This window comes from Podarcis melisellensis, assembly GCF_964234715.1.
Source record: "Podarcis melisellensis genome assembly, chromosome: 7".
NCBI classification, from domain to species: domain Eukaryota; kingdom Metazoa; phylum Chordata; class Lepidosauria; order Squamata; family Lacertidae; genus Podarcis; species Podarcis melisellensis.
Genome location: NC_138539.1, coordinates 26179099 through 26191630, shown reverse-complemented (window position 1 = coordinate 26191630; position 12532 = coordinate 26179099). Strand labels below are relative to the sequence as shown.

At 42.7% G+C, this 12532-nt stretch overlaps 1 protein-coding gene across 4 annotated transcripts in view; it reads right to left on the bottom strand.

The window, feature by feature from the left end:
• RUNX1T1 (RUNX1 partner transcriptional co-repressor 1) overlaps window positions 1-8160 on the bottom strand; it is a 147099-nt gene extending 138939 nt beyond the window's left edge. Inside the window, exons 1-2 of one of the 4 annotated variants that reach the window (XM_081919758.1) lie at window positions 7245-8159; window positions 6432-6565 (exon numbers count right to left, since the gene is read on the bottom strand). Coding sequence is in view for 1 of the 4 variants with exons in the window: in XM_081919756.1 (XP_081775882.1) it covers window positions 7245-7272 (28 nt within the window). In the remaining 3 variants the exon portion in view is untranslated. Of the gene's footprint in view, window positions 1-6431; window positions 6566-7244 lie in introns of all 4 variants that reach the window. The other 3 variants (XM_081919752.1, XM_081919756.1, XM_081919753.1) reach the window with 3 other exon arrangements.
• Between the last annotated feature and the right edge of the window lie 4372 nt (window positions 8161-12532).

Here is a 12532-nt window from a genome sequence, read left to right as displayed (position 1 = left end):
TTCATTTTTTTGAAAGTTTGTGGGTTCCCTGTTTGTTTAAGCATTTAGTGAGCTTAGCAAACACCTTTAATAAAAGAGATCCATACTTTTTAATCCACTACTTCTGCATCTAAAAAGAACTGTAGTTATTCTTTCTCCACATAAGGTTTCTATCATTAAATTGGCGACTTGGAAATCTAGACCCCACATGACTTATTTTAAGTTCACCCAGTGAAACCACGGAGAATCAAGTCAAGTATAAAGAAAATAATTCACTGAATGTGCTGGCACCAGCGTATTAGCCAAATTCATGGAGGAAACATTAACAAATTGTTATTGTCCATGATAATTAAATGCGGCATCTGTCCTTAGAAGCAGTATACCTCTAGCCAGAGCTTTTTTCCTGGGGGGATGCAGGGGTATGCATACCCCTAAACATTTTGTGAATCTAAGTTTGGCCTCATTGATGGGCAGTATTTCAATATGAGTAAGAAAATGAGAGTATCTGTTTGCTGTGATTGGACAAAGAAGGCAAAACTAGCAGCACCATCCAAAGCATGTCTCTTCAGAAGTCCCACTGAAATCAATAAGACTTACTTCTGAGCAAACATATATAAGATTACACTGCAGATGGATGTTTGACTTGATCCACAGGGCTCTTCTTAAAAAGTAAAAGAGCACGGAATGAAAGTTTTCCATGTTGAGAAGACTATAATGGTAATGATATTAATTTACTTTGAAAATTGTCTATTCCCCTTGGGACTGCTGATCATCAAATCAAAAGAGGGAATACTGGGCAGCTATAGCAGCCAGAGCAATACACTTGGACCAAATGCTTCCTTTCCCCACCAAAGAATATATGGAAGAGGACTTGACACATGACAAAGGCCAAAAGCAGAATCTTAACACCAGAGGAAAGGGTGTGTGTGTGTGTGAAAATTGTGACACTGTAATGAAATGCCACATAAAGACGACTCTGTCATAAATCCTCTACTAATCCAATAATGTGAAAACCTCATGGTATCATTGGGACATAGCACAAGATATTATTTTCTAATTCTTCATTCCTCAGAATACATCGCAAGGCTTATACCAACAAAATGTGCTCTGTGTTGAGTGTTCTGTGATCACACATTGATCTTCAGCATAGTTACTCAGAACCAAGGCCCAATAACCTCTTTTTTTACTTGCTACAAATAAATTAGAGGTGATTAACTGCACAATCACTGCCAGAAAGGATGTCTGAATGTACTCTGATGAAAGAGCAAATGTTATGTATCTAAAGTGACGTCTGGTTCTCTACACAGATTGTTTCATTCTCGAAACGCAAACAACTTTCCCCCACCTCCTCATCGCCTTCTATAATGGTCATGTATGGATAACCATATTCGATAGAAATCAAGCATACATTATAAAGGGAATGAAAAGTATGCTCAATTTGCTTCAGCTGGGTGCATTTGCTCCAGTATGAATCAGGAATACTTTCTGTGGAATCCACAGATGGTCTTTGGCTGCAGTGTAAGTCCTATTGAACACAGTGGACTTACTTCAAGTAAAAATGCACATGATGGGTTGTTAGTTAAATAATAATCAGAATCTTCCAGAAACTTCTCTTATGCCTATTCTATGCAAACAATGCACCACAGGACATAGCTGTGTAAAGCAAAATTACCATGGATTGGGCCCTAGGTCTCTAGAACGTTTTCCTATGGTGGTGAGGGGAGGAGAGTCTTCTCAAAATATTAGCACTTATTCTCCAGATTTAAGATATATTTTAGACATTACAGGAACTGTAATATCTAAATCTTTCCTATCTGGTAGATCTCACAGAAAATTGCCATGTTTTTAGAAAAAATCATTTGTTGTGAAAATGTTTGTTCTGCCCACCTCTCCCTCCCCCTTTTTTGCTTTAAAGAAAGCAATATACACGGTGGTCAGAGTAAAAATGTGTAACAGACGAACCATTCATAATCACAGCTGTCTGAAAGTCCAAGCTTGAGGCTACAAATCTTAATTTCAGCTGATTCTCTCTTAATAACGGGTTACCTCCTTATAAAGCAAGGAAGTCCATCTGCCTCAGGCAGAGAGATTTTTTAGCTGTTTTAATGCTTCAAAACCTAGCATTTCCTTTCTTGCATTGAATATGTGAATTCTAGTGTGTTATAATGTGAGAATGCCAACATATGACCATTATACTATAATACCTCACTGCTCAGCTCAGCTCGTCATTACTTCACTTGTAATTCTTATGCTAATTATGTTCATAATTACTATAAACAGATGTGGGAGAAATGCATGTGACCTTTTATTTGCAAAATACATTCTTAATTCCTTTAAGGTTAGCACACATATGCACCAAAACTACTAAGTCAGATGGGAAATGTAAAGAAATAGCTATATGAAATAACTATCTCCAATCTAGAAAAGACCAGCTGTATCCCAGTATACTGAAGCAAATACTATTTTTTTTTTTTCAAAATTAGAATAAGAGGTTCTCAAAAAGAGCACAAAAAACATGAACCCCAAATGACCACTTTTTACCACTGAGCACTCACAACTCAAACTACAGTGCTAATTCAGCATCCCATTGCCCTTTCTTCCCATTCTGTTTCACAACTGCCAGGGCATGGCAGTCAATATAGCAGTTTGTTTTCCTTTCAAAATTAGCATCTTCCTCTGTACACAAGACTCATTTACAATAAAATCACTATGGGTTTCATTACCAAAAAGACCTCTCCATTTTTATTTCTCCTCCCACCCACCCCCTATAATTAGGGTGGACAGACAGGTGACACCCCCCCCTTGCGCAGATGGCTCTTGGGAATGATGCAAAAGTAGCTGCTTCTGTTTAAACAACATACAGATAACCTGCCCTGTTCTTATCACTCACAATTACCTCCATTATAGTGAACCCATGCTTACTTTAATAAAACACCCACTGCTCTTTAAACATCATTTGAGAACTTCCTTATCAGTGGTGGAAAAGATATTAATGAAGATGGAAGTCAATGTCTTGCAGATTAAGCTAATCGTGCATTCTAAATTTAGACCGCTTTTAAAAGCTATGCTCCTTTTTATTTGTCTAAGCGCTTCCTTTCAGTGCCATTCTGCTTCAAAATATTTGCTTTTAAAAAATATTCAGCTTAAAACAAAAGCAGACTTGAATTAGAATATGACCATTGCCATTTGCAATGCCCAGTGCACCCAATGCATTTGCTCCTGTTAAGAAGTAATTTCGCATTGAAATCTGCACACGTTTGTCTTCCTGGACTCTGCAGAACTGATCGTGTTAAAAGGAATGTGGAGAGTTAAGAAAATTTTGCACTGGAGGCCATTCTTTTGTGAGAAAACGGTGTCATTTACATTTTAATACCGATACTTAGATTTCTGTGTACTTCTAAGGCCCCTAGAACTATCGACAAGACTCAGTGAAAAAGCACCATTTTAAAAAAAATCACCTCATCCAGATTTAACCAATCCACCAGATACAAACGTTTCCATCCCACAGCAAGTCCCTGTTTTATTTCTGCTGATAAGGCTTTTTGATCGCCAAGTGTCAACTTAAGTTTGCACAGGACAAAGGAGGTGGCAGTCTTGGAAGTGTTTATTTCCCCCCGAAAATGGGAGCACGATACTGACACACAGTTGTGTCGCTTTTCAATTAGCTAAATATTTTAACAGTAACGAGCTTGCGGCAAACAAAGTTGAACAATGAAAACGTCCATGGTAGCAGCCCTTCCCCCTCCTGTCCACAATGCAAATACGACACAGATGCCAATTTTTGTTCACAGCGCCTTTCTAGCAAAGCGCCATGCAGCCTTAGTGCAGCAGGCTTTGCATTCAATGCTTGTCAGCTGAGCTCCATTTCAGAAGGGTGAGAAACAGGAGTTGACAGGGAAGAATGCCTGGGGGCTTGCTGGCCACTGACCAGGGCTTCAGGTGGAGGAACCTCCTCCTCCTCCTCCTCCTCCTCCTCCTCCTCTATACAGAATCACAAGGCATGATGTTGGCAGAGGCGTACATGCAGTTTGAGTATTAAGAAGACATAGTGCCACACGGACAATGGTGTATGCTCACAATACTTTGATGGAGTGTTCCCATCAAGTTTGGGTTAACCAAGGGAGTGCGTATAAAAATAAATCTTTTAAAACAAAAGCATTTTAGGAAAAAGATGGACACTCCTGGAGCAAAACATAGTGAGCAGAAGCAGTGGCCAGAATGCAGTCTGCATTCCACTGCAAAAGGGAATGTGAGCTTGTTCACAAGAGTTTTGAAGACAAAAGTCTTATTTCTCATAAACACAGAATGAAAGATGGTCGGGTTTTGTATTAAGTCATCGGCACGGGATATCTATACTTTACTTTGTTTTTGTTTTAATTTACAGTGCTCTACAGTTTTATGCCAAGGGGGGTGAGGGGAAGTGGGGGGGTGGGGGGTGGAAGAGGGAGAATCCACCAATCCAATTCAACATGTGCTACGGTAGTAAAAATACACAATGAAATTTGATACACTGACCAGAAAAGTTTTGCAGTAATAATTAAGAAAGATGGCTGGCTAACACAACAGCTTGCAAGTCGTTTGTTAGAATGCAAGAAACTTTGTGTTGGATATTTTTCTAAGGGACACTGCTAAGTAAACAATTTTCAGATTTTTAGAATCCGGCACTCGGATTGTATAGGGAAGGCAGTCTAAATTTCCTAAGAGTTTCCACAGCTGTTGAAAATCATGCTGGTTCACTTTCCTTAGGAAATAATCTCAAAGGAATTGAAAAAGAATTGAAAAGGGAACTATGGCACAGCCATTAGAGACCAATATTGTTTGATCTGTATCTGTGTCATATCCTCTGTGTAATCAGCCAGAAATTAAAATAAAAACTGATAATATGTCAGGTCAGCATAAGGTAAGTCTCTTGGTAAATTCTTAAATCCATAAAGATGCTGAAATAAAAATGCCAATTTAAGTTTTCTATTTTACTTTTAAGAGCACTTTAAGACTATCACCATAACAACACAAACATCACGGAGATCAGATTTCAGATCACATAGATTTTTGTTTGTCAGGGGTATTTGTGTGTCTGGGTTTTTATTATTATATTAATACAGAATATCAAAACAGATTTAAAGTTGGTCTACAACTGATGGAGGGGAAAAAATCTGATTTGGTCAGCAACTCAGACCACCATCAAGGGAAAAATCAATTTTCAGCAGCTGTGGACAGCCATTTAAGTCTGGGGCCTGAACAGATTAATTAGGGAAAGCAATGTTAAAAGTTAAAGGGGTCATAGTTACATTAAGTACATGAATTTCTGCTGAAGCAAAACCCGAGCAGTGCATTCCAAGACTCAGAAGTAATCCATCAAGGAAGTGGGCCACATTATAACATTTGCTAGGAAATCTCCCATTGCAAGATACACTATAGGAAGCAGCCATATACAGAGTCAGGCTACTGGTATACCTAGTTCAATATTGTTGGCACTGACTGCTAGCAGCTCTCCTGTATTTAGACAGAGAATCTACCTGGAGAGGCAAGGAATTGAACATGAGCCCTTCTGCATGTGAACTGTAAACTACCTAGAGCCTTTGCCCTCAATCGCAGGGAGACTTAGCCTGCAATATCCTAAACATAAACACCTGGGAACAAGTCTCATTGAACTCAGCTGAGCTAATTCCCAGAGTAGACATGCACAGGATTGTGCTGCAAGGGTGCAATCTGATAGACCTTTTACCTAGGCATAAGCCCCTCTTGGACTTACTTCCAGACAGACATAAAAATTACAGAAAACCTCCACTATATCAAAATGTAGTAGCAATGACTGCTTTTCTCTTACATAGCATAAGTTGTATGCATTTAGGAGCTTGGTAACCTCAATGAGTCCATATGGTCCATAATAGAAATTCCACTTCCATTTCTAAATAATACAGTAGGAAGTTTGATGATCCAAAACAATTTGGTACTACAGGAGATTCAGTGATGCACCACTCACAGTACTGAAATTACATTAAAATCTATGAAACTTCAAGCCAGTGAAAAAAGTAAATGGTCAACTAAGCTTCCTATCTTTTGTGACCTGTTCACTGTGTTTATTCCAAGAGAGACACTGCTTGGCTAAGGCTGAAATTCTATCCTAAACATACTTACTTACCTGGGAGAAAGCTCCATTGAACTCAATGAGTCTTACTTCTAAGTAAATGTATTTAGGAGATTGCTAAGGAGATTCTAAGTAAATGTATTTAGGAGATTACTAAACTTACCAAAACGCTAAAGTTCTCTTCAATACAGTCTAGATCAGATCTAGTGACATACATTAATAAACAAATCTGGAAGTTCCTGATCTCTTAATTATTGTTAATCATTGTAATATGTAACAGTAAAGTGACAATACAGAGATCAAAGATTTGTTCATGTTTCATTCTGCACTTGATTATACAGAAATTAAATGGGATATCCTTTACCTGAAATATATCTGTGAGAAAAATATGTCTACAGCGCTTTCCGTGATTTACAGTTTCGATCCATACTGTCTAGGTTGAAAACATTACATTTCAAGCGCTCTTGATCACATGAGCTCATATCGAGCAAGGATCATCTTGAAATAGAGGGACAAAAAGAAAAGAAACAGAGATGAGACTATGGGTTAATTCGCAAAAGGAGATCTCATGCCAGCCTGGAAAACCTGTTTTCTGAATCAGAAGCCCTGCCGCATCCCCATCCCAGATACGTCGTTGCGGTTACTCGGCAGTAAACAATAGCACTCTGCACGCGCTCAGAGGCACTGTGGTGGTCGCACTCGTTTTGGCGCGAGGGTGGGGAAGATGGGTTACTGAACTGAGCCCATTTCAAATTTAAGCACTTGAGCTCAAGGAGACTTATACTCGAATTCGAACCGATGCTGCAGACGGAGCTTATTTCCCCCCATAAAACTTTTTGCTCTTTGGTCACTTTCGGAAAGGGACAAAATCGAGAGCTGAGAGTAGCGGGGTGTTTGGTTTGGTTTCGCATGCAATCCTATCCTTTGCGCGGTTTGCTACCGCGGCAACAGCAACTCCGAGCCGTGTTAGCGGGTTAGTTAACAACCACAGGATCCCGCCTAAGTAAAGGGCAGAAAGGGGAATGAAATCCGGGGACCGAGGCTGCGCGCAACCCAACCCATCCCGCAATCCGGCTCCGGGATCTAGTGGCGCGCCAATTCCTAGTCCCTCCGTATGCCTTGCTGCCGGCTGGCCGGTCGGGGGTGTAAGGTAGGTGGGTGGGTGGGTGTTACTTACATTGCAAAGGACCGGAGACTCCCACCATTCGCCCCAGGCAGAGAGCTGAAAATAAAAAGTTCCAGTCCTCCTTGGCGGAGCTCGGACAGCCCAGGCTGGCCGGCCGGCGGGGACCCGGGAGAGGAAAAAGGGGCGACGCAATGTGGCTTCGCTTCCTTCTCTTTCCTCCCCGCTCCGGATCATCCACGTTCACACACGAAAAGGTCCAAACGGCGCGAAGGAAACGAGGAAAGACGAAGCCAAACTCCAGCTGTTCTTACGCGTGTGGTTTCTCTCTCTTTCTTTTTAATAAAAAAGGGTGGGGGGAGGAAAGGAGGATCCGCGCGAGGGAGAGCTTCTCGGGGGTGCCAAAGGCTCAAGAAAGCGCATATGAGAATCAGCGTAGCAAGAAGAATGGAAAATAAAAGTCCTCCAAGTAGCCCGATGCGGAAGGCTCAGGTCCTCCTCCTCGGCGGCCGCCCGTGGTCGCTGTTATTGTTGCAGACGAAAAATGTGAGCCGAGAGTCCAAGCGGTGGATCTTACGCGCTGTCAGTGGCGGTGCGCCTGCCTCCTCCTCCTCCGCCTCTTCTCTCTCTCTCTCTCTCTCTCTCTCTCTCTCTCTCTCTCTCTCTCTCTCTCTCTCTCTAAGGCGGCGATGCATAGATTTGCAGGCTTCCCATGCGCCCGCCCGCTCGGGGAAGCAGCTCCATGTAATGTCTGTGCACAGATCCGTCCTGCAGGAAAGGCTCCGCCGTTTGTTTGTTTGTTCTCCCCTCGCGCGCGCGTGTGTGTATGTGTGTGCGCGCGTCTCCGTATGTATATGTGTGTGTGCGCGTCTGGCTCTCTCTTTCCTCCCACCCCCCTCTGCTAGCAGCCACCTCTAAAGTCAAACAGCATACTGCAAGCAGCTGGCCTGGCTCAGCTACCCAGGTGCAGGGGGGAGGGCTTAAAGCAGTGGGAGGTGATAGAGGTAGGAGACATCTGTGTCATGAGCGAAGAGGAGGGGGGTCAAGTATATGTTAACAATAGTCAAGCCCAGTCCCTCTTGGGCAGCCTGCCTGCTTTTCCTTTCATTTCTCTCTCTCTCTCTTTTACTTAGTGGGCATGCAACTTGGTCCCTAATGAAGCCCGTTCCCAAGGCCGCCTGCTCTCCGAGTCCAGACTGCCCTGCAGTAACCCAAGACAAACACTTTCCTCAGCCATCTGGAGAACTGCTGCTGCTGCTGCTGCCGCCTTCTCCGCCTGCACCTCGTCACTGTCTGAAGAGAGACAGCAGCACTGCTAGGAATCAAGCCACTCCGAGATCGACTCTCCTTAATCCCCTTCTGTTAGCTGGTTTCTCGGGCTGACTATTTGCTTTCACATTAAATAATAGCCTTAGAGAAAACAATTATCATTCTCTTTCTGCCTCCTCTTCCCAGCCTTCATCTCTCCCTCCCCCACCCCCCACTCCCCAATACAGAAATTTATTTATTTTGTTAAAAGAAGTTTCTGTCGACATTAAAAATCAAAAGCTTTCAAATCAAAAGCTTTTACATTGGGGGGAGGGGGGAGACGAGACCCTGTCCTTCGATTTCACACTTGCCAGACAAGGAGATCATTCAGAAATTCATAGGCTGTCTTTTAAGCGAACATGAATTAACTTAGCTAAAGAATTCAAAGTACAAATAGAATGTGCGCTTCAGAATACCGCTTGCCATTTACTCGCAGGCTCTGGGCAATAATTGATTAGTCCTTGGAATTATTCAGTTTATACGTTGCTTCTTGAAATATGGTTGTTTAATTTGCTTTTTAATTGGAATTGGCCCTGTCGGAAAGCGCTCGTTGCTTATATTCAGTGATCATGGTACTCTGGTAAGCAAGCTATGTATGTCTTGTTATTCTAGCAATGAGCTTAAGATCCTCTGTTACAATGGTGCTGGGGCTCACATACTTTGAAGTAATATATATCGGTACCTAAACAGCCACAGATTAAGTCAGAGTCTAACATTTCCTAGCTGTGCCATTCCTGCGTCATTTATTTTGCAACCCTAATAGCCTCATTCTTTGTAGCGTTAGGATGCATACAGATATTTAACAAAAGCAACTTCTCGCTTTTCGTTCTCTTATTTTATTTCAGTGATTTGTATAATCACAGGCATTTCCAAGTGATGTAAAAGAGAATGGACACAATGAAACTAAAAATGTGTTAAAGAACAAAATCAGAATTCAATTAAAAAGTCTGCTGAAATAATAATACTGTAATAAAGTCTTTGGTAAGCACTGGAAGTTCAGCGGGGAGTTTGGTAAGATAGGACTTGCAATACTGAACACATGACTCCTGGCGGATACAAGCCAGGCAGGCATCCAAACCACGTGGGGAGGGACATCGCTGTAATACTACTTCTCCAATTTCTCACCCTGATGGAATCCCAAGTTTGCAGTCTGTATGGCATTGAAACCAGCTCCTCATTGTGCAGCAATGTCCCTTCTACTCCTCTATCCAACACCTGCAGATCAGAGACTAGAGCACTGTACTTTTATCCCATAGACTGAGACATACTTAATGAAGGCACGGATTATAAATCAATAAATGAACATGTATGGGAGGTGTGTCTTGCAGATCTTGCCACACCTTTCAATATTCAGGTGGGTGAGTGAAATCTTACAGGATGTGCACCTAGCCCCTAGCCCATGGGTAGGCAAACTAAGGCCTGGGGGCCAGATCCGGCCCAATCACCTTCTCAGTCCAGCCTGCAGACGGTCCGGGATCAGCGTGTTTTTACATGAGTAGAAGGTGTGCTTTTATTTAAAATGCATCTCTGGGTTATTTGCGGGGCATAGGAATTCGTTCATTCTCCCCCCCCCCCAAAAAAAAATATAGTCTGGCCCACCACAATGTCTGAGGGACAGTGGACCAGCCCACAGCTGAAAAAGGTTCCTGACCCCTGCTAGCCCTACATTCATCCAACTATTGCCCATATATATATTCCACCATTAATATTTGTGCTCAGCATAGAGTTAAATCAAAGAGGGGGTAGATTTTAGTCTCCAACTCCCCTTTATCTGAGCCTGTCCTCACACTGAGACTCCCAGCATCTAATCCTGTCCTTCAAGACCCTCCTTCTCCTTCTCCTTGATCGCTCAAAACCCCTGCTTCTAGCACATCCCAACTCATCCCTTCTGCATACTGCTCTTCAGTGTCCCATCACCACAATCAGGGATCTAAGTCATCGTCTTCTGTGTCCTCTTGGGCGGGTGGCTCCCACCACTCTTCCTCATCCAGCCAGTCCCCAATATACAACTACATTTGTTCCTTATTCAGGGCCACATACACCCCATTTTGTCTTTGCAATAATCCCATGAGGCTGGTAGTTTTGATAGAGAGTGGTTTTTATCGGTGCCCTCACAGGGAACTTAATGGCTGAGAAGAAATTAAAAACTAGGTCTTTCCAATCTGGTCTAACCATGTGGCCACTGCCCACCAAACAATATTTGGCTACTAGATATTTTTTAAGTCAAATGAAAGCAGTCACTGTAGTATGAATTACAATATAAACAACCAGAAGGTATCTTCCCTAATTACTTGAGGAGGCAGATGGGGGAGAGATTGAGGTTGAGCCCATGCTTTTCAGGCAGAAGGTCTTCGTTTCAGTCTCTGGCACCTCCAGTTAACAGGATCTGGTAGCTGATGGTGAGAAAGACTTCTTTTAAAGATGCATCCACATAATTTTGCTTGAGATGTAGGATGAACTGTAGCTCCGTGGCGGATCATCTGCTTTGCATGAGAAAGATCTCAAGTTCCATTCACAGCATTGCCAGGTAGAACTGGGCATGACCCTTGTCTGAAACCCTGCAGAACTGTTGCCAGTCACTGTAGACAAAATAGACCTAAATGAGGCAATGGGAGCTTCCGATGTTCCTATGTACCCTGACAGAGAAACTGTCAGTCAGAGCAGATGATCATGGTCTAGATGGGCCAATAGCCTGACCTGCTACTAGCCAGCTTTCTATGTTCCTAAGCTTCCTATGTTGGAATGGAAAGAATTTGCTTTGTTTCCTGCAGTGTCAAAGAGCAGGAAACACTTTGCTGCAGAGGTTCCTGGAAGCAACATGTACAATAATAGCTACCATAACACACACACACACACACACACACAGAAGATACCTTCCTTATCTAAAGGGGGTGGGGTCTGGACCACACATCTATGCAGTTCTTTCACTTTCCCACCTGCTGGGAAGACACCTGCACAAAACAATAGTGGCCTGCTATGAGTCAGTAACAAGATAAGCAGCCGCGAGCTGTTTACCTAAACAGGACTGTAAACCCCCTTTTAAAAACCCTGAACTGTGAAGGCCAGGGAACTACTGCTTATTACTTGAGGGGGCAAGTTCCCTTGTGAACAACCTCCCAAGGCCAACAGTAACATCCTGCAAACCTTTTCATTCTCAGAAAACATGCCTCCTGTTTAAGCAGATATGCCAGCCATCTGCAGAGCAGCTATCTGAGAAAAGTTACTTTCCTCCAAATCCAAGACACACCAAGATGCTGCATATGCTTTTAAGTAGTTCAGCTGTAAGTGGAAGAAACAAATCATAGCTCTGGTATTGTGAGACAGGTCAAGCTAGAGTTAACCATCACTGTGGCTCTGTTCCATAGAAAGCAATGGGGTGTAGATTTAGGCCTCATCCACCTGAAAGTCATTTAGTTGCTCACCCATTACCGTATTGCCCATGAACACTGCAATTCAGTCAGTTAGCTGATTGTGATTAAGGCTGCAATCTTAGACATGCAAACCAAGGAGTAAGCCCATTGAACATGCTGGGACTTGTTTCTTAGTAAAAATGCCAATTGCCTAGTATTCAGCTGCACGTCGCATGCAACGGAACAAGTTAGTTGCAGCAAGGGATGCGTGAGAAATTTTATTCAGCTTGCATCTGAAGATGATCCTTCCTAATTCACACGTCTCTGAATTTTGCAATGCAGTTCTTCAACCAAGTAACATGTACAAAAATGCATACACTGGAGTAAAGTACAGTGGTACCTCAAGATACAAATAGGATCTGTTCCGGAGCCCCGTTCACATCCTGAAGGGAATGTAACACGTGACTGCACATGCACGGGTCGCAGTTCACCACTTTCGCGCATGCGCGTGACATCATTTTTAGCATCTGCGCATGCGTAAGTGGCGAAACCCGGAAGTAATGCACTCCATTACTTCCAGGTCATCACAGAGCGCAACCCGAAAATATTCATCTGAAGCTACTTCAACCCGAGGTATGACTGTAAATGGCAGACCTTGGTGCCTCAAATTTCAGTGGCTCCCTG